Here is a 24,570-nt window from a genome sequence, read left to right on the forward strand (position 1 = left end):
GGTACAGTACTGTGGATATACAGTTGGTATTATAAATGTAGGGAAGATATTTCTTTCTGAGGGACGGCATATTTTCCTGGAAAAGGTTGAGGTCTAGGAGTCAATAGATATGATTGCCTAACTAATAATCATGATAGGATTATTAACTGAACCATCTTGAGTAGGGTATTTAGCCTCTCAGTGACTGAAACTCCTTGTTTTTGAGAAAAGGGGGATAATGACAGCACATTGTAAGGTTGTTATGGGCTTTAAAATGAGTTGAATAGCGTAAAGCACTGGGCATGGAAACTGACACATAGCAAACAATCAAAAACAGTGTCCGTTCCTTTTTCTTTCTACCGTTGGATTTGCAGGAGGAAAAAAATTCTCACCCTGCAGGAAAAAAAAAAAAAAAAGTAATAGCTTCTTTGAGCTTAATTGTAATATCATAGTGCCATCTGTTGACCATATAGAACTATTACATTACTTGTACTGTAGAGTTCATCTCTGACAAAGCTCTACCATGTCTGGACACCTGTATTTAAAAAGACCTCTCCAGTGTGGTCAGAGCTAGTGTAGGGACGGGGATTGAGGGCTTTATTAAAGAAAGGACTGTTCTGCTGAGCTTGGAGACCCCTCCCTTGCCTAGATAGCCTTGCCTGTCAAGAGGCAGGGATCAAGGAAAACGGAGAGGAGCTTCCCCATAGCTTACCCTAAGATGGGCAGATGACATATTGAGTGTGGAAACAAGTACATGAAGTCTTCTCATCCATTTGGCTGATGGAGAAAGGAAATGGTATTTTCTTCTGTTGGGAGGTCTGCACTTGAAAGATCTGGCCACTGTAGCGTTGGCCTGGAGTCCAATCCCATAGGGGTTTCAAAATGTGTAACCACAAATACCATGTAAATATCCTTAAATGTGGAATGGAAGAGCTCCCCCTCTGTTCTCCCAACCTTCCCCCTGATTAGCATCAGGTCGCACAGATTCCCCTATCCCCACTACCAACTCTAGTGGCTCCAAAATGAGTCTCAAGAGATAGTCACTCCTGCCATCTTTCCTGGGCCAACAAATCAAGACAAGACCGGTCAGTTTATTGAATGTGAACTTTATTGTGGTTTGGATTATGTAAGGCAGTGTGGTGGGAAGGCACTGCAGAAGTTACACAGACTGGAAAACATGGTAAGAAATGAGTGAGCTAAAAAAAAGAAACCTACAAAATATATTTTTAAATGAATGCGTGCTGGACTAGACTAAGTACTACAACTATGTTTTTTCTTCATCATTGCAGAAGCGTTGAAATATTGTCAGAAGTGGGGGTTGGGAGAGGTTAGGGAAGGCTTCATGGAGGAGGTGGTATCTATGCTGGACCTTGAAAGAAGGGTAGAATGTTGATAGATGAGATGGAGGGAAGAACATTTCAGAAGGACTGACTCTAGAGAAAATTTCTTAGAAATACTGAAAAAACAAGAGGGCAAAAAAATTGCCCCCAGGGAGCAAACCTTCCCAACCGGGAGGCCTAGGGTTGGGACCCAAAATCTCAAGCCCCCAGGTGGGGTCTTCAGTCCCAATGATATTAGGAGGCACAGGACAATGGGCTTGTTTGTAAACCTAGCAGCAGCAGGAGGTTTCACATTGCAGTCAGGGGCCCCAAATTGGCTGTACAATATGCCTGGGTGGGTTTTCTCATCCTTTCGGGGGTGTGTGGTACTTATTCGTCCTTCCTCTTGCCCGCTGACTGCCTGAACGGTAGTTCGTGCGCGCCCACGTGCGCGTGTGTGAGTGTAGGTGTGTGTGGATGGGTGGGTGACCGAGGCTTTGTCTCCCACTGCAGCTTCTTCCACGTTTCCCTCTTTGGGGCACACAGCTGGCTTCCATCGAGTTGGAGCTCAGGCCCTTCCTACTCGCTGTCTCAACCTCACTGAACTCCAGCTCGTCATTAAGCACCTAGGAAGCTTCCTCAACATGAAGGTAAAACCTACTGTGGGGGGTGACTTGGGTGAGGGCAGGACAACACTTTCCGGTGGTGGTGATATTTGGTGGTGTTTGATGGTGGTGGCAGCGGAGGTGGCAATGAGTGCTGGTGGTGATAAGGGCTGGGGACTCAGAAGCAGGCTCTGGCCACTGACTAAAATGCTGCTGACAAGTCTGTAGTGTTCAGTCAGGAGCTGGGATATCAGGCTAGACCAGCTTGGCCTTGATCACCCCTCCTCCCTCCTCAACACGCCCTACAGGGGAGATAACGTTGGGTGCCTAAAAGCAGCAAAGACTTCTGTAAGGTATCCAGGCCATTGTTGTCCTGCTCAAATAGCACCCCCGGAAGCCCCAGAGATCTTTTTGTTGGCAAACATCTGTATGATCTCCACATAGGACTGTCACCTCCCCCTGTCCAGCTGCTGGAGGTATATAGGTTATGTAGCTACTGATGCTACCTGGATCGGGAGGTATGGGGAATTTATCAGAGGAAAGGGAAAGTTAGTTACTGTGAGTTTCTTTCTTTGAAAGGAGTATGGATTAGGTAAGACCTGGCACCTGACAGAAAAGGGAAGGCTGGAAAGCTCTGTCAGGATTCCCTAGAGCTGAAGATTTAGAGCTCAGTGAGATCATCGCTGGAAATGACCTTGAAGCTGATGTGGCCCTGCTTGACTTTGGCAGTTGGGCCACCCTTCTTACGCAGGTACAGAGACTTCAGATCACGGCAGTCGCTGGGGTCAGCATCCAGAGTAACTTGCCCCAGGAACTGATCACAGAATTTCCGGCTGTTCCACACCTGGAGAGACAAGTCAAGAAAGCGAATATGAGCCACCCTCTGTTAGACCAGACTTGGCCCAATGGCATCTAGAATCCAGTGCTGAACTTGGAAAGCTCTGCTTTAAAACTGAGAGACTCTTTCCCGATAATGGCCTCTGGCTGACAGAAAGCTACCTCAAAGAGGAGTGGTGACAAGCCAGCCAGGAGGGCTCAAGGTCAGTCTCAACCTATGTGAAGGCTTTGTAAAGGCAGCTGGGCAGAGGCACTGAGTCAGAAAAACAGCCAAAGGATAGTGGTCCATCCCAACCTAGCAGGATAAGGGTCATCTGACCTGGCATATGCTTCCCCTCATGGGATTTTATAGTACATGTCACAACATGTATACCTGTGAGTATGTGAGATTCTGTCCACAATGAAAGGGACAGAGAAGAGGATGTTTACAATGGAAATTAATGAGGAAGTCAGTGTCTGTGCTTGGTGGTAGGTGTGTTGGAGTAAAAACAAACCGCCAAAGACCAGGATGACCCTAGCTCTGTATCCTGGATAGTTGAGTATCCTAGATACTTGGGATAATCTAGCACCTGGAATGGAATGGGAGCCATCCAGAAGGCAGGGCGTGTGTGTGGGCAGGGGGTGGGAGGGGTTCCCTGTTCACAGTCTTACCTGCACTATAATAGGAATGTCAGTGGTTCTTCTGTAGAAGATCGCCTGGGTGTCAAAAATGGCATGAACAGTATTCTTCTGGACAGGAGAACGGACTTCCTCCTTGCCACACTTGATGACCAAATACGGATTTACGGCTGGAACAAAGCGACAGTTGCGTTTAACAGAGTGATTACAGTACCCTTTCTAGAACTAGAAACTAGTTCACAGGGACTTTTCAGCCTAACACCTGGGTACCAGTTGACCGTGAACCCTGGTTCCCAATTCCCTTTTCTTCCCCATCCTTTATAAAAATGAATAGTATGTAGGCCTTGCCCAAGGAAGTTCACATCCCATTCTCTGTCCAGGTCAACAGCCATCCTGACTTTCCGAGGCTGAAAATACCCCTGAAGAGAATCGTTCGTGACCACCTTTTCTAAACATATGTGCAATAAATGAAACTGAAGTTTGCTTTCCCAGACACCTCTGCGGTTCTTACTTTCATTGGCATACTTCTTCTCCAGGCCCTCTGCACTGTGAACAGTGATCTGGGTCACCACCTTTGGGTAGCCACGAGCCAGGTTCCAGCAGGACATCTTGGGCATGTCCAGAGTCAATTCTCTGGAACATCAAAGAGAAGACACGTTACTGATGATGAATGCCCTCTGATGAGATTGGCCTGCTAAGGCAGCCATTGTTGCTGAAAAGTGTGAAATGCTGAGTGACCCAGCTCATTCCTCCTCCTCCTTATATTTTATAAGTCTGTTTTCTTTTCCCTTGGCATTAAGGACCAGCAGATAAAGATCAGAGTAGACAGGGTTGGGGTGAAAAGGTAGCTTTGGTGACCCAGCACTCAGAATATAATAGAGGAACAGTGAGGAGTGTCAGCTGCTTAAGAGAACAATAGAGTCAGCCAGAAAATGGAAGAGAAGATGTACATGGGAAAGCTTGGGCTATAGGCCTGTTCCCCTGAAATGGCAGCCCAGAGCTCTGAAGCTCAGACCTCTCCTGGGGAATTTTTCATGGTTACAAAAATAACCATTTTCAGAAATAGTTCTACCACCGTCAGGTCGGTGAAGTCTGACTCAGACAGGTTGTCCTTTTGCATGTCTGCATAGGAAGAACACGGTCAAGGGAGGTTGGTGGGGGGTCAGAACTGGAGGCAAAGCAGAGACTAGGAGTTTGCAGGGCTGGCCACAGGAGCTGAACCTGAGCTGGACAGGCACTTCAGAGAAGATTCTCAGGAGAAACTCGCTGGTGCGGCCATGTTGGAACATGGTTGGGACAAGCACGTAGTTGCCTTTCTTCAGGTACTTGCTCAGAAACACGGTGCGGGTATCAATGTAGGTGGAAGTCCCAGCACGCTCTTGGATGTAGAGATGGTGGAGACGGAACTTGCGGTTCATCTCCACCTAGAAATGAGACAGGACAAAATGTTCCATCCCACTCGAATCACAGTGTTTGTGTTAGGAGATCCTAGGTCCTCTGTTTTCTTTATCCTTAGACCTATCTTCATTCCCCTCCCTGCTGTGACTCTGTCATTATTCTCTCTGCTCCACATGCCCAATCTTACCTTGAAGAGCTCAAAGCCAATGATATAATTGTCAGGTCTTCCCATGCGGCGGTAAGTACGCAGGTCCTTCTGCTGCAGTGACATAATGACCTTGTGCCCATCCTCGGGCACGGTGAAGATATACTAAGGGAAAGAGGCCACCAAGGACTTTAGTTAGCACTTCCATTTCAGCTGAGCCAGCTCAGATTTCAGGGAAGATAACTACATTGAGGAGCAGAGACTCCGATTATTTTCTGGGCTTTGCCACGGACCAGACACTCAGGGCTTGGCTAACTCATGGGCTTGCTAAGTGCAGATCATATATCATTCCTCCCTATGGCATTTGGCACAGGTTGAGAGACAACTTCATGCCTGGGTCTTTGATGCCAAAGAGGTTATTCTTCTTGGTAAGATATTGGGTTTATTTTAAATTTTCCCTTGCTTCAAAAAGCTGCCCACCAAAAAATTCCAGAATCCATAAAGGCAAGAGGCACTTTTGTTTGGCTTAGCCTGATACTATAGCATCCCCCTCAGCTAGTCTCCTACAGCCAGCCCAGATATGTGGCTTGGGGTGGGGCTGGATCCACTTCCTTGGAGAACTGGTTGATTCTTTGCCACCCTCTGCAGGAAAGGTGCAGAACCTGTGCCTGAGACTTGGAAATGTCATCTCAGGGCATCATCGTGCCATTGGGCAGTAAAACTAAAAGGTATCTGATTGTTCTCTCAGCCTCTCTCTCTCTCTCTCTCTCTCTCCTTCTGTGTCTCTCTCTCTGCTTTTTTCTCTCCCTCCAGCAAGAAACAGAAAACAAATTCAGAACCATAGGTTTGCAAGACCCATAAAGATCAATTTTGTGTGGATAGTTAAGATTGAAGCCAAAAGCCCGTTTCTCTAGTTCGATGTGTCTGATATTTGAAACATTTCCAGGGCTGTACATGGGGATGATGTTGGGTAGGGAGCAGGGTGGTAGTGGGAGCTTTCCTTTCTTTAAGGACAATTAAGATGGAAAGAATGGGCAGGGGGGAGTATGAGTTAAAAAAATCAGCCTACTCATCTTAGTGTCCTTCCAAATGCCTCGCCAATGAAGCCCATGGATAGAAAAGACATACCCACATAAGGTCAGTCAGAATTCTGGCCTCCTGTGGGTATCTCATCAACACATCTGGGGGCAAAATCATCAAGATTATTATAGTTTCAGGCTTTTGGATGTTTGGATTTTGTGCTTTGGGGAGTGCCAGGGCTTGACTCCAATGGATCATGTGGAAGAGCATTGTAATGGAGGATGGATGGGATGGGGTTGCTGATGGGGTAGTGCTTCAAATCCTGGGCAGAATGACCTGGTTCTGGGTGAGAAAAAGGAGGCATAATGATGGCATTCAGAGAAAAGTCAAGAAATGAAAAAGTATTGAGAGAGTGTCTGGAAGCAGATCCCTTCTGTCTGATGAGGGACAATCACAAAGAGCCACGCCAAGCAATATGGTGCCAGGGGAGAGGCAGCCAGAGGAGATGGCTCCGATTTAATATTATTGCCCACATACGTCGCTGCAGTAGACACAGTCTGCAGTGACTTACAGCATCTGAGCCAATCCCTAGACACCTCGGTTGATGAATATTACACAACAGCTGCAAACTGAAAAACCGATGTCAAGGAAATACTGCAAGGTGAGACCTGAGTTTCTATGGCCTTGAGAAGTTGGAGGTAAAGCAAAAAGACCAAATTAATTCAAACCTGGGGATTCTGAAGGAAGGTATCACGATTGTTATAACAGCCTCCTGACCGGTTCATCAGGGGATCATCATCCACAGTCCAGCATCCCACCACTGATTCCAGCTCCTTGCGGCCAAAAAGAGGGTTGTTCACATTGCGGCAGACGTTCAGTTCGTGAAAGTTGCGGCAAAAGTCCTCCAGACTCATCCTGAACAGAAGGAGGGCCCCAAAGAAATGAACATGGTGCTGAAAACCTACCGCGGTAGTTCCATGTGGGAGCCCCAATGCCCTTAGCACAGAAACCAGCCACTCACCAGAACTCTCCGTCATCAGACATAACAAGCCCCAGGTTCTTGCGGTCTGCCACAGTCAGCTGCTGCCACTCTTCAGAACTAAAAGCAATCAAATGAAGAGATAAGCAGTTAGGTTTACCATTGACTTCCTACAGGAAGCACAACACCAAAGGAACGGAAGTGGTGGGGATTCGGCCTGCTTTATTTCACCTCTGGCTGGGTGATAGACCCCACAGATGTCACTAAGCAATGACAGCCTGCTAGGAATCTGGAGGGATGCACTGAAAGAACTACAGGCTGTCCAAGTGAAACGTCACTCACATCTCGCTCCAGGGACCACTCCATTCCTGACGCCCCAAGGGGTTCCTCAGGCGAACCATATAGAGCTTCTCAGTACTGAAGACTTCCAGCAGTCTCTCTCCAAGACGGATCTTGCGAATATCAGTCATGGTGTATGTATGGCCCTTCAGGAGACCCCAGTCAGTTTCAACTTCTTGCTCCTCCTGATTGGGAGACTGAGAATAAAGGAAAATACATAAAGCCACAAGAATTGAGAGACCCAAGGCCTGGCTCCAACTCTTACTTGATTGGTTTACCCCAGTATGGTCAAAGCTAGTTCTCCCTGAGCCAATAGAAATTTTATCCAGACACCTGACTGGACACAAAGCAAGTGAAAGAAAGGAAATAAAGAATTTAATATAATAACCCATGTAAACAGTTCAGATTGAAACTACCCACAATAGTATACTGATACGAGCAGCTTAAAAATTTGGTGGGCCTGGTTTATTGTGTGAACAAACAGCTATAACTTCCACCACCAGGGGCAGAGGCAGGAGGAATAATTTAGCAGAGGTTACATATACCAGCTCAGAAACTGCACTGACCCCCAGTTTGATAGTTGGTACAGAAGGATGAAAAGTTAAAGCTCTGGGGCACCTGGGTGGCTCAGTCAGTTAAGTGTCTGGCCTCGGCTCAGGTCATGATCCCAGGGTCCTGGGATCAAGTCCTGAATCAGGCTCCCTGTTCAGCAGGGAGTCTGCTTCTCCCTCTGCCCCTCCTCCACCCCTGGCTCATGCTCTCTCTCTCTTACTCTCTCTTTGTCTGAAATAAATAAATTTTTAAAAAATAAAGAAAGTTAAAGCTCTGTGGCCTCTTATCAAGGACTCAATGTATGTTGTTAGTTTTCTGGACACCGTAATGCCTTCTCCTGAATTTCTGGGGGAAGAGTGACATTCCCTACTAATTTTGTAGTGTGAGCAAAGAATGGTTGTTTGGGGGAGACAACAAACCTCAATGGTGCAACAGATCAGTCCTCCTTTGGTAAATGTTTTGTACAACTCCCCGAACAGCTTGTACTTCTCCTCAACCAGCTCGGTGTATCTTCCCTTCTGCATGTCAATAGTCTCAGCCAGTGTGCCAGTGAAGTCCACGATGATATCAGTGGTGGTCAAACCATCAAGGGCTTCATAGCAACCAAGCAGCCTGGGTGCAAATATGCAAGGTTATCTCAGTAAACTGATTTTTCCAGGTCAAAAACATCTTCTTCCCAAGAACTAGAACAGTTCTCGCCCAGCCAGCATTTACCAGCCGGCTTTTCTTGAGGTATGAAATGAGAGGTATTCTGAGATTATAGTCAGAGATTTCTAAGCTTAGGTTATGTGGAGCAAGGACAGTCCATGAAGAAGCTTCCTTCTCTAGGTAAATATTAGGGAAGGAGAAAAAGTGAGGCCATCACATTATGTGATCCACTGATTAGCAGCAGGAAGGGGCACCTAGGAGTAGGGAGGGGTTTTAATGGAGTCCAGAAGAGCTCATTTCTCTATCATCCAGAATTTTTGAGGACAGGCCCAGGCCCAAAGCAATGCCTTAGATCTGACTGGTATCCTACTCCATTTAAACTCAAGGGTTCGGCTGGGCGAGAATGATCTTCCAAGGACAAATACAGCCTTCCCTCTCTTGTCTACCCTGACCACTGATTGGTCAACCCTGCTCCTTACTTTGCATAAGCTTTTTCCAGTAGAGCATTCCAAAACTCATTCATGGAGGTGGAGAAGGAGAAAACCAGATCTCCATTGATGGTGGGCAGTAAGTCATCGATCACCACCTCAGTCCATTCTCCAAAATGCCAGAAACGGAAGCGAAATATCCCAGCATATTTATCGAGCTTTCGAGGGTCCCATTCCTGTTCCTTATGGTTGGGAATTGTCTGGAAATAAAAGAATAGTCGTACAAGTGTTATTCGCCAGACTACACCCAAATACTGAGTTGCAGTTGACTTCTGGCAAAGATATATGGCAGTAGGAAGGACACCAAATAACTTGGTTTGGGTCTAGGTTGGGAAGTCTTAGGTTGGGCATTTTTTGCCCAAATTTTGCTTCCCTAGGTCAGTTTTGTTGAGGATAGTATTACCATGCAGGCCCCAAATACACATAAGGTGACTGAGGGGAAGCCAGTTAGTGATTCAGTTATTTCCCACAGATAATTTACAAACTCGATCATGAGAAACCATCTATCCAAACATTCACAGTTGCGTGTTTAACCACCTAAATAAGGCATTTTAAAAGATAAAATCACTGAAAATACAAGACCCCTGTACTTTCGGGTTTCAAAGTCCTGTCCTAGAGATTTCATGTAGATTCTATATGGATTTGATTCACACCTTGAACAAAATTATGTTGAAGAAATCCTCTTTTTATATTCAGTTACAAATTACTCTTCGAAAATTCTTTTTCTGAAGAAAAGTCAAATCAAGTCAACATTTCAATGCCTTCAACTTGACCTAAATGCTGAAGGAATTTTTTTTACTTGAGAATTTATTAGAACATTCTCAAAGAACTATTTCCATCTTTCTTGTCTTTTCTGTTATTCATATCTGTGACTTCCTGGCCCCTGCTGGCTCTATCCTCCAATTGGTGCAGAGAACACTAGTACGCAGAGCTACTACATCAAAGGGCTACAAATGACAATATGTCAACTAATGTGTGACAAAGCCAACAGAGTAAAATCTTTATGGTAAGAATCTAGGTGAGTATAGAGGTTCTCCCTGTAAAGTTCTTTCAACTTTCTGTATTGGTAAAAAAAAAAAAATCCTCATAATTCAAGAATTGAACAATCTAAAAACCTTACAACCCGATTTTTCCCAAATTACTAAGGAAGACAAGAAGGTGGAAATTGAGTGAGGTCTCACAAGAAAGGGGGATACCTTTGTCCAGTGAGACTCCTGAACAGCCAAACAGGAAAACGCAGAGACCATCGGCTTGTGCCCCAGTCTCCCTTGGATCAGCTGGTGGTTGCTGATGTTGCCCACGATCAGACGGGGGTCATCACAGATGTCCTATGGATACAATAATTGGTTCTAAGGGGTGGAAAGTGTTTCCCAAGAGTCAGCGTGAGCTGAGGTAGGCAGGACAAAGATAGTGACTAGGACTTCCATAAACGGGATAAAGGGAAGGTCGGGGATGGGAGGGCTTGTGAGGACAAATACAAAGCAGTCAATCATCCGGCGCAGAGATAGGGTTATAAGGGGAAGTGGCAGGAGAAATGAGAGGTGGAGATGCAATGAGACAGGTCGAGATAGGCTGGTGGGGGCGCTTAGAACTAGCATTGTGGTTCGGAAGAGTTTTCCCTAGAGCTGTGAGCTTTTGAAGGGAACTAGAGATTAGCACATTGCATTCCGGTCCTATTGGTCACGAGGAGATTTTCTGAAGCACCTGTGCCTGGAAGGGTAATTGCATTTCAAAAGACAAGGCTTGATGGTGGTGAATGCTTCTCCCTCCCTGGGAAAATGAATTAGGAGACCTTATACAGAAAGCCCTTTCCCCAACAAAAAGCAAAGGGGAGAGCAGTCTCCATGGCAACTAGATTTTTCCACATCTTTGGATGAATATAGATGGTGGCAGCACTAATAGCAGGTGGTAATTGACCACTCACAGGAGCACTTCAACACACTCTTTTCCCACAGAGGTTGCTCTGAGGGAAGCCAGACAGAGGTGAGGGGCACTATTTATTTGTTTCCCCAATATGTCAACAGCTGTGCTATTCCCACGGCGAGTAGGAAAATGAGACCCAAATAATACAATAACAACACAATGTTTGAGGGCACACTGAAGTTATTTTCAAAGTATAATCAGTGTCTAGAGGAAGGATCCCCAAAGTCTCCCTGGTGGTAGATAGAAAAGATTGAATAGCCGTAGTGACACTTGAGTTGAAGCTTTAGCGATGACTAGCGTGAGGCAGTTCGACAAGAGAGAGGTATGGAGGCACAATGGGTAGAGAGGCATAGACAAAAACATCGCTGCCTCCATAATATCCCGTAATTGAAGACATGATTGTGTGACTCAGAGAATCAGCACTTGCAGAGTTCAAAAGCAGGAAATACCAACGAAGTCTTGAGTAGCTGGAGAAAGCTTCATGGAGGAAGCCGTTGGCCGGTACCTTGAGATTCTGCTTACCCAGCAGAAATAAATCTTAGTCTCAAATGGAAAGGAAATCTAGACATATATCTTTTTAAAATTTATTAAATAGAGACAGCTATATTTTTCTGGTTCTCAAACCTCTTTTTTTTTTTAATGGACATAATTCTCCTTGATGAAGGGTCTGGTCTACAGAATAAAACATTCCATATATTCTTTAAAAGCCAAAATCACTCTGGAAAGGAATAAACATCCTAGGCAGGGACAAATCCAAAATAAAGATTAATTGGGCATCCCTCTGCCAAAAAGAGAGGGTTAGGTGGGTTTTCAGTTTGGAATTTTCTGGCCTTTTTTTTCTTTTTTTCTTTTTTTAAGATGCATACCTAGTGTCTCGACATTACTTTTTTGTCTTAGAAGAAGACTTCTATCTTAATATCTTTTCATGGTTTGGGACTTGCCTGTTTTTTCACTTATTGAGTACAGAGTAGGTATGTTGGGTGAATTAGGCCCTGATATTCTTTTTCTCCCGATTGTTTCTTTGCCCTTTCTAAGATGAAACTAAACACAGCTTTTTCTTGTGGGCCAGGTGTTATCATTTTATTTGGAGCAAGACATAAAGTTATATAATGATTTCTTGGGTTTAGATTATGCAAATAATAGTTGCCTAGCATGGAAAAACAATAAAGTGGACACTGACGTATGGAAAAGTGTGCTTTTAGATTATTAAGGCAAATTATTTGCTGGTTTCGTGTAAAGTTATTAGTGGTTTGGGTTACATTACAGTGTCTTGGATTGCCACAAAGCTCTCATTTCACAACAGGGATCCAGGCTCAGCCAACACTTTTGTCATGCCAGCTTTTATTCAAGACTTAAAGGGTCACATAAATGAACAAATACCTGTAAACAGAACTCAAATTGAGAAACTGGGTAATTATTCTCCTGTAGATCCAAGCTGAATGTGGTCAGTGTGTGTGTGTGTGTGTGTGTGTGTGTGTAATCATAAAAGAATATAAATTTGGGCCCCCCAAAAATCTTTTATTTTCTATTTCCTCTTATAAACTGGCCCATGGCCCAGTTTTCCTTTACCACTCTTCATGCATGATGGATGGCCACTTAATAATGGATTTTAAAACATGATAAATTAACAGCCGTAGATTGTCAAAGCTAAAAAAATCTTAGGGATTATTTACTCAACCTGTTTATTTTGCAAAGGAGAAAAAGGGTCAGGAAAAGGCAGCAACTTGCCCTTCCAGGCAGGCAGCTAGTTAGTAGGAGAACTAGGACTGAAGTTTTAGATTCTTCAAAAAGACATATAGTTAGGAAATATGCTTCATGCCTCTCTGCTGAACACTCACCTAATAGCTCTTCATTGTTCTGGAAAGACTTATTTAAGTTATATTTCAGCTTTTGGTTCCAGGGTAAATATCACCAATTGGCTTTAAACTCCTCAATTTAATTCACTCAGTGGGAATCAATCTCTGGTGTATGTCAGCATCATGACATGAAAATGGGAGAAAATCTTTATTACGCTACAACCTCTACCTCAGAGATTAGAAAGGAGCTAAAGAGGGAGAAAAGGTAAAGGGTAATAAGCCAGTGCAAACCTAATGGACAAATGGACTTTTTTGGTGACACATTTGAAAATAATGAAATGGCTGTTTATTGACTTTTCCCCTAGTTTCGGACAATGGGGTGTCTTCGTGTTGGGAGTAAGGAAGTAAGATGGGAGAAATTTTTCTGTAACTCTGAGCCAAGATGGAGAGTGAAGAGGGGCTATTGTGGCCTGAGCTCTGCTGGACCGGTAAGGAATGGAGTTGGGGAGAGGTCACAGCTCACATATTCACATATTTGGGTGGCTTGAGAGGGAGGGGAGATGCTGGGCCCCTAATGGCTCCCAGCTGTGTTGGCACAGTTGCTGTGTTCCTTGAACTGGATCGTTTGTCAAGGCAAAATAATTTCTTAGGGGGAAACACACACAACTAGAAAGTTGGACACCAAGAGTAAAGCCAGGAATGGTCCCTGCATACCCCCATCCCTGAGTCAAAGCCCTCTATAAGCAAAACAGCTTCTCTAGGAATTATGTTCTCTTAGCTGAGCACTGAGAGTCCTTGCCGTTGTCCTCACCTCATCTCCCTTCGCAGAGACCTCTGGAAGACTGGGGAGGGAGACATAGAATTGTCAGGCTTGGAGCATTTCCAAGAGAGCTCCAGGTTTGCCATGCTGAGGGGCTAGGGGTCCAGACACCCAAGTCACGACATAATTATCTTATTTGAGCCTTCAGGCTTTGGCTTAGAAGACTCCAAGTATAAATCTCAAACTGCTTTAATTGGGAAGAATGTACACATCCATGAAATGAAATACTGTTCAGCCATCAGAGGGACAAACTGATTACATGCTGTCACATGAATGAGCCTTGAAAATGTTATGCTAAGCAAAAGAAGCTAGTTACTTCTACTTTTCTGTTCCAAGTAAAGTGTCTAGAGCCAGGCAAATCTAGATAGAAACCCAAAGCAGATTAGTGAGTGCCTGTGATGGGGGGGGGTGTTACTCACTGCAAATGGGTACAAAGGGTCTCATGGGGATGATGTGACTGTTCTACTGTGAAGTTTTTGCAACTTGGTGAATTTACTAAAAATCATTGCCTCGTACTCTTCCAGCAGGTAAGTTTTACAGTCTCTAAATTGTGCTATGGGAAAGCTGGTAAATGGCACAATTGAAAATAAGCAGGACCGATGGAGATAAATGGGGTGGACCCATCCAACTCTCTTTGACGGTGTCACTGGTGGAAACATAAGGACAAGTCAGGTTGGGGTGACATGATCTCTGGGAAGAATAAGAACTTTATGACCAGCTTAGGCCAAAACTACTGCATGGAGGTGCCCCATTCAGCAGGGAGCTGGAAACGTCTATTAGCACAGGGAAAAGTGTTTTCCCTTTACTCTTTCCTCCCAGGCAATCTGTCACTGAGGGCTGTGTATTCTGCTTCTGATGTAGCCCCTCATTGAATTTTCCCTTCCATTCCTACCCTCTTTGGCTTTCATCCAGACCCTCATCACCCTCCTCCCACCTAGGGTAGTGAAATGGCCCCTGGGGAGGGTATTCCTCATGGAAGAACCTGGGCAAAGGAAATGGTAAGTAGGGACAGAGTTCAAAACTCGACCAGAGCTGACAGAAGATCTTGTGCAGTTTGCCCTCCCTTCCCCCACAGCTGCGGCACAAATCCCCATGAGGGTTTGAACCTCTTTAGTCCGGGATTAGATGTGTCTGACTCTAAGACACTACTGTAGCTGGGTATGAGTCAGTCAGGAAAAAAAGCCAGAGTGGGGTAGGAGGGGAGAGTGGCTGGAGAAGAGATTTTTTTATGGGAATTTGGCAGCCAGATTTCAGCCCTAAAGATTCTACCTGAAGCCTTACAATCACACTGTAAGTCAGTATAAATTGGCATAGTTTAGAATTTACTACGACTGTATACGATGAAGCTCCAGAAGGACAGGAAAGTTCAGGAACACATGTCTCAAGCCATAAACCAGTGTACCCAGGAAGCTGAGCCAAAAGCTGGGGCCAGCGGACCCCTGGAGGAGTTAAGGGGAGAAATTTTTCTCTGGAGGGTATGGCAGATAAGCCAGTCCTGAGTAACTGCAAAACATTCCCATAATCCCTGCCTATCTAAAGTGGCTCCTTAGGACACAGCAAGGGAGGGGCAGTTGGGAAGAAGGGGACACTTAATCCTGCCCAAGGATACTGGGGGCTTAACTAAAGTCATTTGGTTCAACTAGCGGTGGGGTTTACAGGCATGAAGGCTTATAAAGACGGAAGCTTTCAAACATGGGAAAGGAAAGAAACAGAGACTATCAGATTAATCATGCTTCTTCCATTTTAGAGACTTCAGAAAACAGCCCTCTTTGAGGATGAGGCTGTGTGGCATGCCAAGGGACAAGATGTCTGTGAGCTTTCCTACAAACCAGGCTCTCAACCTTGCCAACGAAGCGGGTGAGGCCAGCGACCCATCTGGTCTTCCTGAGCCAATTCAGAGAGGCCCAGGGCTGTCTCTCCGCTTTCCTGATGGGAGGCCAGAGAACTTTGACGTGGTTCTTGACCACAGGCTTGGCCTCCACTCTGGCTGGAAAGGAATCCAGAGCCTTTTGAGGAGACTCAGATGGTGGTCCAGAACCTTGTTTTTCCCTCCTTCCCACAAGAGGCCCCCTCCCCAACCACTCCAATCTGCTGATCGCCCCCTTCTTCAAAACCCTTCAGGATTTACTGTCTATATGCCTGAAGATAACATTCCTTATATCAGGCATTCATTTATTATTTAACTCTTTGATAGCTCAATAGCCATCTCTCCCGCTAGAATGGGAGCACCTCGCCCCAGGCTGTGTCTGTTAATTGCACAGAGGGTGCACAGAGTAGGTGCTCCATAAATGTTTTTCAAGACGCTCCCTTTGGGCTTAAGACTAAGCTCACAGTATGTTCTCAGAAGGGAGAGTATGGATCATTTAACAGATGTACAACATCAACCCAGGGAAGAGGAATGTGGGGACTAACTGGGGGGAAACTACAAATCTTAGCAAAGGGGGGGGGGGTCCAAATAGCTCTGTGTCCTGTGCCACGCAGCGTGGCAGCGTGGACTTTGGGGTCAAACCTGGATTCAAATCCCAGGGTGTCAGCAGTTGGACCCTGGGTAAATTCTTACCTTGTCTCTGAGACCCAGTATCATCATCAATAAAATGGACATAGTAATATTTACCTCTAGTTTTCAAACCAGAAAAAAGAATCACATCAGAGAAATGTATACAATACCTACCTTGCCAAGCCATGGTGAATGAAGAGGAAATGAAAAAAAAATGTACAGAAAAGTCCAGAGTCTCTAGGCCCATGGTAGGCATGACATAAATGCTGATTCTTTTTCCTACCCACCCCAATTCACCCTCTCTTTCTGATACCCCTCACCTTGGAAGGGGTATTGCTTGCTTCAGAGGCGAGATGGATTCTTGCCATGGTTATCAAGTTTTTCCCTTCCCTGCTAATCCATCTAGGATTCAGTCCACAGAATTTGGAAGAAGGAGGCAAAGGACAAAGGACTGAGCCAAGAGAGAGGGGGGAGCATGTGTCTCAAGACCCAGCCAGTACAGAAAGCAGTGTCAGCTTGGTTCATATCTGGGAAATGGCTTCGTGTTGGCTTGCAACTTTGCCACCCATTGGGTCTCCTCCTATCTCCCCCAGGACCTCTTCCTCATCAATCATTCCTTCTCTCTCCTGTGTCTTCAACCTCTTCTTTACTGTTTACTCTTTGGCCTAGAAATACATTCAAGTCTGTCCTATTTTAAAAAGATATCCTCTCCACCCCCCCACAAAAAAACCTTCCTCAATTTCCTGCCTCCTTTTCAGCTATTTCTGCCCTATTGATGTCCTTTCTTTCAGATCCAGGCATCAAAAAAGAGTAGTGCCCCTCATGATCATCAGCCATTCATAAGAGTGGCACTGAGACTACATATCTTTATTTGCTCCGTGCATTTCTGCAAAAACAAAACAAAACAAAAACAAAACTTACCCCTATGCATACCGATTTAGTGGCTAGTGAATTCTGCTCACGTTTCCCGGATTTTTATTGCAGGTCAGTGATCTGTAGGGATGTCAACAACTGCAGGCGCAGAAAGTCAGGACTGTCATCTTCCTTCCGATGGAGAGGACTTCTCCCAGTCTCATACTCTCAATGGCTATCATACTTTGCAGGCAAACACTGAGACCTGTCCTTCCAGTCACATAGGAAACGCAAGAGCCTTAAAGAGACCAATGTATCTTGGCACCACCTGCTGGCAACCTACGGTAACTGCAATGGCTCTTGTGAGAATTCCACTTTGGAGCGTAAGCCCTGGAAATTCCAACTAAAAAGTTGCAACCAAAAAGCCTGTACATTTCCTAACAGCCCTCTATGGCCTTTGGGAAGCCACTTCGGGAAGGAGCTCAGTGTAATATCCTTCCTCCAATTATACACTTTAGAGAGGGCGAGGTTGCCTGCCATTTATTCTACAGATTCCATCATTCTATCATTGTATACACTGAGCTCCCTCTAACGCAGGGCTGGTGAAGCGGTCCTGAGACTTGCTTTAGAGACATAATATACAGCTGTTTCACAGAGAACCATAATACCTATTGATAGGTGGTAAAAAGAGCTACACTCCTACTTAGATCCCACTTGGCTAATGGTGGGGGGATCCAGGTGACGGTATCCAAAGAGTAACTGAGAAGTCTCCCCTCCTCCCCCCATGGAAACCCCATCTTGTCCTTGTAGAGTTCATTTCATTTGTGCTGGTCCTATCAAGAGTTTTGTTGTTCTTCTTTTAAATTTGCTGTCTGACCAAATATGACTGAAATTCAAGATACCTCAAGCTAGAGTCAGAAGCACCGATCCGTAACACTTGCCATATTAAAGCTGTCTCCTAAATCACTTTGCATGTGGTAGGCTGTGTGAGAGAAACAGTGCACCAGGCAGAGTTATGATGAAAGAGATCGAGAAGGAGACAAAAAGTAAAAAACAAAGCAACCAACAAACAAAAGACAAAGTTACCTGGGGACGTTTCCACACCACCTTCCCAGGAAGCAGCCGGTTGTAGAAAAGCGAATCATTCTCAGGCAGAAAGGTCGGGTCACAGAACAGTCTGCCATCTTTGATGCATTCCTGCTTCAGTTCCTGGTACTTCTGGTTTTTGAAGACCTTCAGAGGAGGACCCATACTGCCGAACTATGTCTAGAATGAGAAAAATTGCGGTCATTGGAGGAAGAATTCGTTTGAAGATTACCTGAAATTAGACAAAGAGTAGTCACCCCAGTGACTTATTCCTGGAACTAGGAATGTGGAGCTTGGCTTTAGAAGACGAAAAGTGAAGATTTTCAGGGAAAGTAGGGTCCAGGCTCAGCATGGGGCTTTGCCTAAGGTGCCTAAAACATTTGGGGGCCTCAGTTTCTTCCTCTGCCAAATGGGGCAATATAGGCCTGAACAATATTATTGAAAAAATATAAAATAAATGTTAAGATTGCTCATTAAACGTAAGTCATTAGCATTTAAAGGGCTATCTTCCATTTTACATAGAAAGGCTTTCAAGCAAAGAACAATTTTAAATTCGAAGATAAAAGAAAAAAGTCATTTTATTACATTCAGAATAAGTTGGTGCCCTGAGGGCCACACACTTTGTGCTTCCGGGGAGAAGCAGCCCCTTTGACTTCTATGGAGCCCCATTACACAACTCCTTCCCTTTTATCATTTAAAGAGTTTTGCATTTTTTTATTACTGGCCAAGAAGTCTAATGCAGGCAACAGAGTTCTGCAGATGGCCTCCAAATACAAGGAAAGATAGAAAGATTGTTTGTGTCTTTCTTCTTCAAAGCCTAACATGCAATCATCTGCCTGCTTTAAAAGCAAGACTCTGAAATTCAATTACACTAATTTGATGGACTATAGATTCTTATCCCATCGCAATACATTGTTGCTTTCTTTGCTTTAAAAAAAAACCTCACATGGCTAAATAGAGAATTAATATAGTGGCTCTTCAAGCAATGGTCTATCTGAGTACCTCACACTCAAATGTCCCTAACAACTGGTTTTTATGGGGATAATTTGAAAGACAATTTTGATTTTAAGTAGCTTTGGGGTGATAATAAGGTTCTCAATCCCCTTGCTTGATTCACAGATAGATTTGTAATGATTTTAATGATTCTCGATGCTCAATGGTTAGTAAGAGGAGGGCTGTGAAATTTATATGGTGCCAATTATTTTAAAAATATATTTTAACGATAAATGTCTATATTTCGCGATTGCATGAGCGTCAGGACAGGCAAATCTGCCTAAGGTCCGAGTATCTGCTGAAAAGTGGGCGAAGTTTGAAAAAAAATTAATTAGCACTTTAAAGAGTGTCTGTGTAGGTAACACAGCTCAAAATCCAATTAATAAAGAGGGAGCCACTATTTTATGAAAAGTGAAATAATAATCAGACCTCTCTACTATCTTATTTCATGTCCTTTCAGTATTACATTGAGATGCCTTACTGGTAAGGAAGACTTCCTATTGAAAACCATAAAAAAAAAAAATTGAATTTGACGTTAGTTGCAAACTACAATATATAAAAACAAACTTATCCCTTCTCTGAATCCAAAGAATAAGAAGCTGAAAAGAACCATAGTTGTTTTTTTTTTTAACTAATATATAGCCTTATTTATTGACCATTGTTTTTCAAATTGAAGGTTATGTACAGGACACTGCAAAATACCAAAATGCCTTTAGTCATCAGATTCAATTCTGTTTCACATATTTTTTTTTATTAATTGAGAACTTTATTTCCCTGTTTCACATATTTTAAATATTAAAGTGTATCTCATTGTATTTGGAGGCATGAGTGGTATCAGCAATAATTTTCTGTTAAGCAGCATCAGAGCCAATCTGAATGTACACTCAGTCTCCTTTTTGGAGCCTGTTACAATTGGACCCTAATTTTCACGTGTGCTCTAACTTATAGCAAACACTACTGTGCTTCTGGCTTTCCCTGGAAGGTTTGGTGGACTGCCAGAAGCTGGGGATTGTAAATGGGGGATAGTCTCGGGCGATTAGGGTATTTAGTTTGCCAGAACCTCCTAGTCCTTGAACGTTTTGGATAAATGGGTATTTCCTGTTCTTGCGAAGGCCATCTGCCCCCATGCCTCCCTTGCTGCTCAGTCAACAGGCGAGTCCCTTTTATATAAGGAAGATTTGTCCACAGACAGAAGCCACATCAATTGAAAAGAAAATCAGGTTTGATTTGAAAAACCAGTATGATCCCATAGACCCTCTCAGAGACAGAATATCCAGCTGATACGTATAGGGCAAGGCTTCAGGTGCGGGCACTTGCATTTGGGGGGTGCACAGTAAATATGGAATAGCAGGCTATCAGCCTGAAATTTGACAGGTTTTCATTTGAGTAAAATCGTAGCCTCAAGTCCCGTTGGACCTGCAGAGTAGAACTGTGCCCCATTTCTGGCTTGGTTCCTCTGTGCCTCTATTTTCTCATCAGGGTAGTGGGGTTATCTCTCTTGCCCTCCTTACCCTGTGGCTGTACCTAATGAGATGGTTAAAGTAAAAGTGCTTTGAACAAGCAGAAAGGGCTCCGGAAAGGCAAGATACACATCATCAGTGCTCTCATGGCCTGGCACGGAGCTGGGCGCACAACCCGCTGTCCAGGAAATAATTGTTGAATGGACAAATGGTCTTACACAGACAATTAATGTTTGCATGTATCGTCTGAAACATGCATTTCAGTTCATGTTCTCTTCCCGGCAGCCATGTTTAGGAGGCATTATCCGTGCCCCTTATTTTGTGTCCGCAGAAATGGCAACTCGCAGAAGGGACAGCTAGAAATGCAAAACTGACTCCAGCCCGGGTCTGTGTAATGTCAGATTCAGCGTGCAGCGTTCCCTCATACCACACTGCTTCTTTTGGTCACTGAAGGGACTTTTTTTTTTTTTTTAAGCTCAAATGAGGGAAACCCTCCAAAGCAAACATGATACCTAACTTGGAGGCATTCTGCCTAGAATTTATTGCCATGGTGGATATTGAAAAGGTTCTTTATGTCCACGGTCTGATGATCATGGGAGAATCGGAACCCTTCACCTCAGAGGGTTCATTAGATAAGTCTGGAAAAAAAAAAAAAAAACTTCTGGAAACCCAGAAATTTGTAAGTCAGGTTTGTCAGTTTGTCGCAAACAATTTGCCCTGCCAGAGCCCAGGAGAGTGGGGAAGGGAGCGCTCCTTCTTGGTTATCTTACTGCACCCAACTGTGAAGACAGGAGGGCCTTTAAGTTAAAGATGGCATATTCAGAAAGTCAGTAAACAGAAACAAAGCTAGGGCTTAGAGTAGCAACCAAAGACAGCCTCTGGCTTACAAAGGGACCCTGTGTCCTGAGGGTCGTACATATCATGGGTGATTGGGTGAAGCCGAGTGTGGGCTTTTGCACTGAGATGGCGGTGGCAAGCAGTACGATTTCAGTGAGAACGTACTGCCTAGAGATAGAGCATGAAGAAGGCTGTGCGGATGCAGGCAAGTGGGAGGGGTGGGTCCAGAGGGTGGAAAGTGGGAAATTGCCAGGGGAAGTTGAGGGAGCTTGCCACATAGAATAATACAAGGGCTGCATTTGGAGGATGGAGTTTTTGCTACATACTGGATTGGAAATCGTGGGGGGTGGGGTACTGGGCACACTCCTAAGAAGAAAATCACTCGTTCGTCACCTGTGGGTCAGCCTTAACATAGAAACCAGATTTTGCTCTAAAACGGGAAATCTGCCTCAGTTTCTTAAAGAGAATTGTTCTCTGATAGAGGAAATCTGGTCTGCAGTCTACAAGCTGCTTTTGCCCAGGGTGAGTGGGAGAGGAAAGGCAGGCATTTAGGGGGAGAGAGCGGGAGAGCATGGCTCCCGAGGTGGTGTCCTTGGCTGGCTTCTCTCCCTCCCCGCGCCACCCCCAGTTTCCCCCTCTGTGCTGTACTCAAAGCAAGACAGGAGGTAACAGCTATTAGGAGTTTTCAGAGCAAACCGAATGCAGGAGACCTAACTCTGTCCAGGCATGAAGTAGGCACCACTTTAACCTCACAGGCAGGGGTGCTGTGAAGAGGCAGAAGCAATAAAAACTCAGCATCCACGTTCCACAGAGTGCTGGCTTCAGCAGCACAGACACTAAAATGGGATGATACTGAGAAGATTAGCGTGGCCCCAGCGCAAGGATGACAGGCATCCCAGGATGACTATTCCCCAGAGAATAGTGCTTCCCATGGCTTCACAGGCAGTCATGGCCCACATCTATGCACACGCCTCTACCAGGGAACATATGGCTGACCAGATTCCAATGGTTGGCCAGATATCCTGGGGTTGGAATGGGACCATAAATGTCCTCGGATCCAGCCTTATCTGGGACACATCTACTCCATCCAGAGAGAAGACTGTTCAAAGAAATTGGAAGAAAAAAAAAAGAGTGCACAATTCCCTTTAATTCCATTATTGAAGAAATTCATCAAAGAATACAAAACAATTTGGAATCGTAAAAAGAGCACAAGTGGTCAGCAAGATCCAGGATCAAGTCCCAAATACCACCGTTTAGTGTAGATAACAGCTCTGTCCCTCAGTTTCACCGTCAGCACAATGGAAATACTGCGGCTGTTTCGTATACCTCAGGGTATCACGCTGGTGGGGGTGGGGGGGATCTAATAAAATTAAGCATGCAAACATACTTTTAACTGTTAAACATAAGACCAATGTCTGGCAGCGGTATTAGAAAACATTCATTTTTAGCACATTAAATCTCATCTCTGTCCTTAGGGGAAAATGAGACGTAATCACCTGCCTTAACTAAGATACTCACTGACCTTTAAAAGACCGATATAAAATGGCCCCTCTGCCATTCGATACCCCCTCTCTCTTCCACCTCTTTTTCTTGACTGGCTTGCCCCACTACACGTTTTCCCCCCTCTTGGATGAATAAGCCCATCCTTTAACTCGCATTTTACAGCCTTGCGAGAATCCACTTCCAATTTTCATAGAATGTTAACCTGGAAGGACCCTTAGAAATCACGACACCCAGCTCCTGGCTTTCACAGGAAGGTGAAAGCCCGGGTCCAAGGTGACATATACCTTAATGACAGAGCTGGCCCGAAAACTCAGACCTCCTGCTTGTGAGAATTGTCAGAAGGTGAGATGATTTCAAATCAAGGCTAATCAAAGAAACACTGTCTGGGGGTCACAAAGGGATTTTTTTTTTCCTGCTTTTAATTTAGGAACCGAAAACACCCAAGGATGTGGTAAGATTTTTTTTTAACCTATTCCTCACAATGCAAGTGTTTAGACTTATCCCTGGCTTGCTAGGGATTCTGTAAGGATAAATAAAGAACCGTATTCAAATTCCAAGTATCATACACGTACACGCGCACATGCAGACAAACTGGTAGGGGAGTTAATTAGCAGCCCCCCACCCCCTCAACTGAAGAATCTTTTTTTAATCCCCCCACACTATACAGTGTCCTTAATTTCACAACTGAGATTAACAAATGAGACGTTAGCCATATTTCAGTAAAACATGAATACAAACCACAGTGCTTTATCCTGAAGCCAGAGGAGACCGTCGGGATGCTAGAATTTGTTTCATTTTCTGAGAAGATTCTCCCCGAACCGCAGGCTCCAAATCCTCAGAACCAATTTTCAATTGCAATACGTGGATCCTTTCATTGCCCTCCCCCCTCCACCCCACTCTGGCCAAGTAGCCCAGTTAAGCCCCTGGACCGTGAGTGGCAGCAGAGTGGGGAGGAAGGGGATAGAGCCCCAGCTGCAAATCAAAGTTTAAGCTAGAGGGAAAATCAGAGAAGAAGATCAACCTGTCACCAGGGCAGGAGGACCCCCCTGGCCGAGCAGACAGGACAGCCTTCGCTGCCACTCTGTCTTATGCAAGAGCACACAGCCCATGCACCCCAGTTCCAGGGTTTTTAAAAACCTTTTGTACACAGTGTAGATCCTCGATCATGCCTGCATTTCAATAATTTGCCCACAGCTGTGGGTCAGCAGATGCTAGAAGGAAGCCCTGTCAGCCTTGAGAGGGTTTCTCCCTCCAAACCTCCCTTCCAGGTTCGTTCTTCCTTATCAGGTACTTTGGGTCACAAGAAGACAAAAATAGCAACAAAAAAGAACAACCCCACACACAACTGACCAGATATCACCAGAAAAATCTCATCACCAGACAACCACAATCCCCCCGATCAGAGAGTGTCCCATCCGTTTTGAAGTTTTCAAACTATTCCTCACGCCTATTGGATTCCGACAACTCATAAAAATTACAGCTGCAGAGTTTGATCAACTATAAAGTTCAAGTTGCTTCACCTCCTCTAGCCTCCAAGTTATCCAGCAAAGAAAAGTGTGCAAATGTCCTCTCTGCTCACCTGAGTTATCCCAGGAGCCTTGCTGCTGTTGTTGCCGCCGCTCTTGGCCAGGTAACCCCTACAAAGTCTGTCCAGTCAGTGCAGCTGAACAAAGATTCTGGCTTTCTTAACCTGAAAACTATTTGGGCTGTACCAAGCTCTGCTCACAGGGGGAGGTGCCTCGCAGAAACTTCAGGAGCCTTTGCCCCGCCTCGCAGTCAGAAACTGATCCTGAGTCATGAGGAAAATCTGGAAAGCTCCCCCTGCCAGATGTGCAGACGGGATGCCCACTCCAGATCCACCCACCAGCAAATTGGA

The 24,570-nt window shown here is 44.8% G+C and overlaps 1 protein-coding gene across 1 annotated transcript; it reads right to left on the minus strand.

Moving 5' to 3' along the window:
* Positions 1 to 1,066: 1,066 nt before the first annotated feature.
* On the minus strand, positions 1,067 to 24,355 carry CAPN6 (calpain 6). Its single transcript, XM_080794885.1, has 13 exons — positions 24,274 to 24,355; positions 17,902 to 18,081; positions 10,124 to 10,255; positions 8,919 to 9,127; positions 8,211 to 8,403; positions 7,243 to 7,436; positions 6,943 to 7,020; positions 6,650 to 6,836; positions 4,944 to 5,066; positions 4,580 to 4,782; positions 3,870 to 3,991; positions 3,392 to 3,528; positions 1,067 to 2,747 (listed from the first exon to the last, which is right to left on the minus strand). Exons 2-13 carry the CDS (start codon positions 18,064 to 18,066, stop codon positions 2,565 to 2,567), a joined length of 1,926 nt encoding a protein of 641 aa, XP_080651011.1. The 5' UTR covers positions 18,067 to 18,081; positions 24,274 to 24,355; the 3' UTR covers positions 1,067 to 2,564.
* Positions 24,356 to 24,570: the final 215 nt, after the last annotated feature.

This window comes from Martes martes (genome assembly GCF_963455335.1).
Source record: "Martes martes genome assembly, chromosome: X".
NCBI lineage: Eukaryota > Metazoa > Chordata > Mammalia > Carnivora > Mustelidae > Martes > Martes martes.

What these genes read in the sequence shown, in the direction of transcription:
- CAPN6 (XM_080794885.1), bottom strand. Translation starts at nt 18,066, where the DNA reads ATGGGTCCTCCTCTGAAGGTCTTCAAAAACCAGAAGTACCAGGAACTG. An exon ending in CTGGAAAAAGCTTATGCAAA is followed by an intron (nt 8,404 to 8,918) that starts GTAAGGAGCAGG and finishes ATTTGCACCCAG; the next exon opens with GCTGCTTGGTTGCTATGAAG. An exon ending in TTGGCTTTGAGCTCTTCAAG is followed by an intron (nt 4,783 to 4,943) that starts GTAAGATTGGGC and finishes TCTCATTTCTAG; the next exon opens with GTGGAGATGAACCGCAAGTT.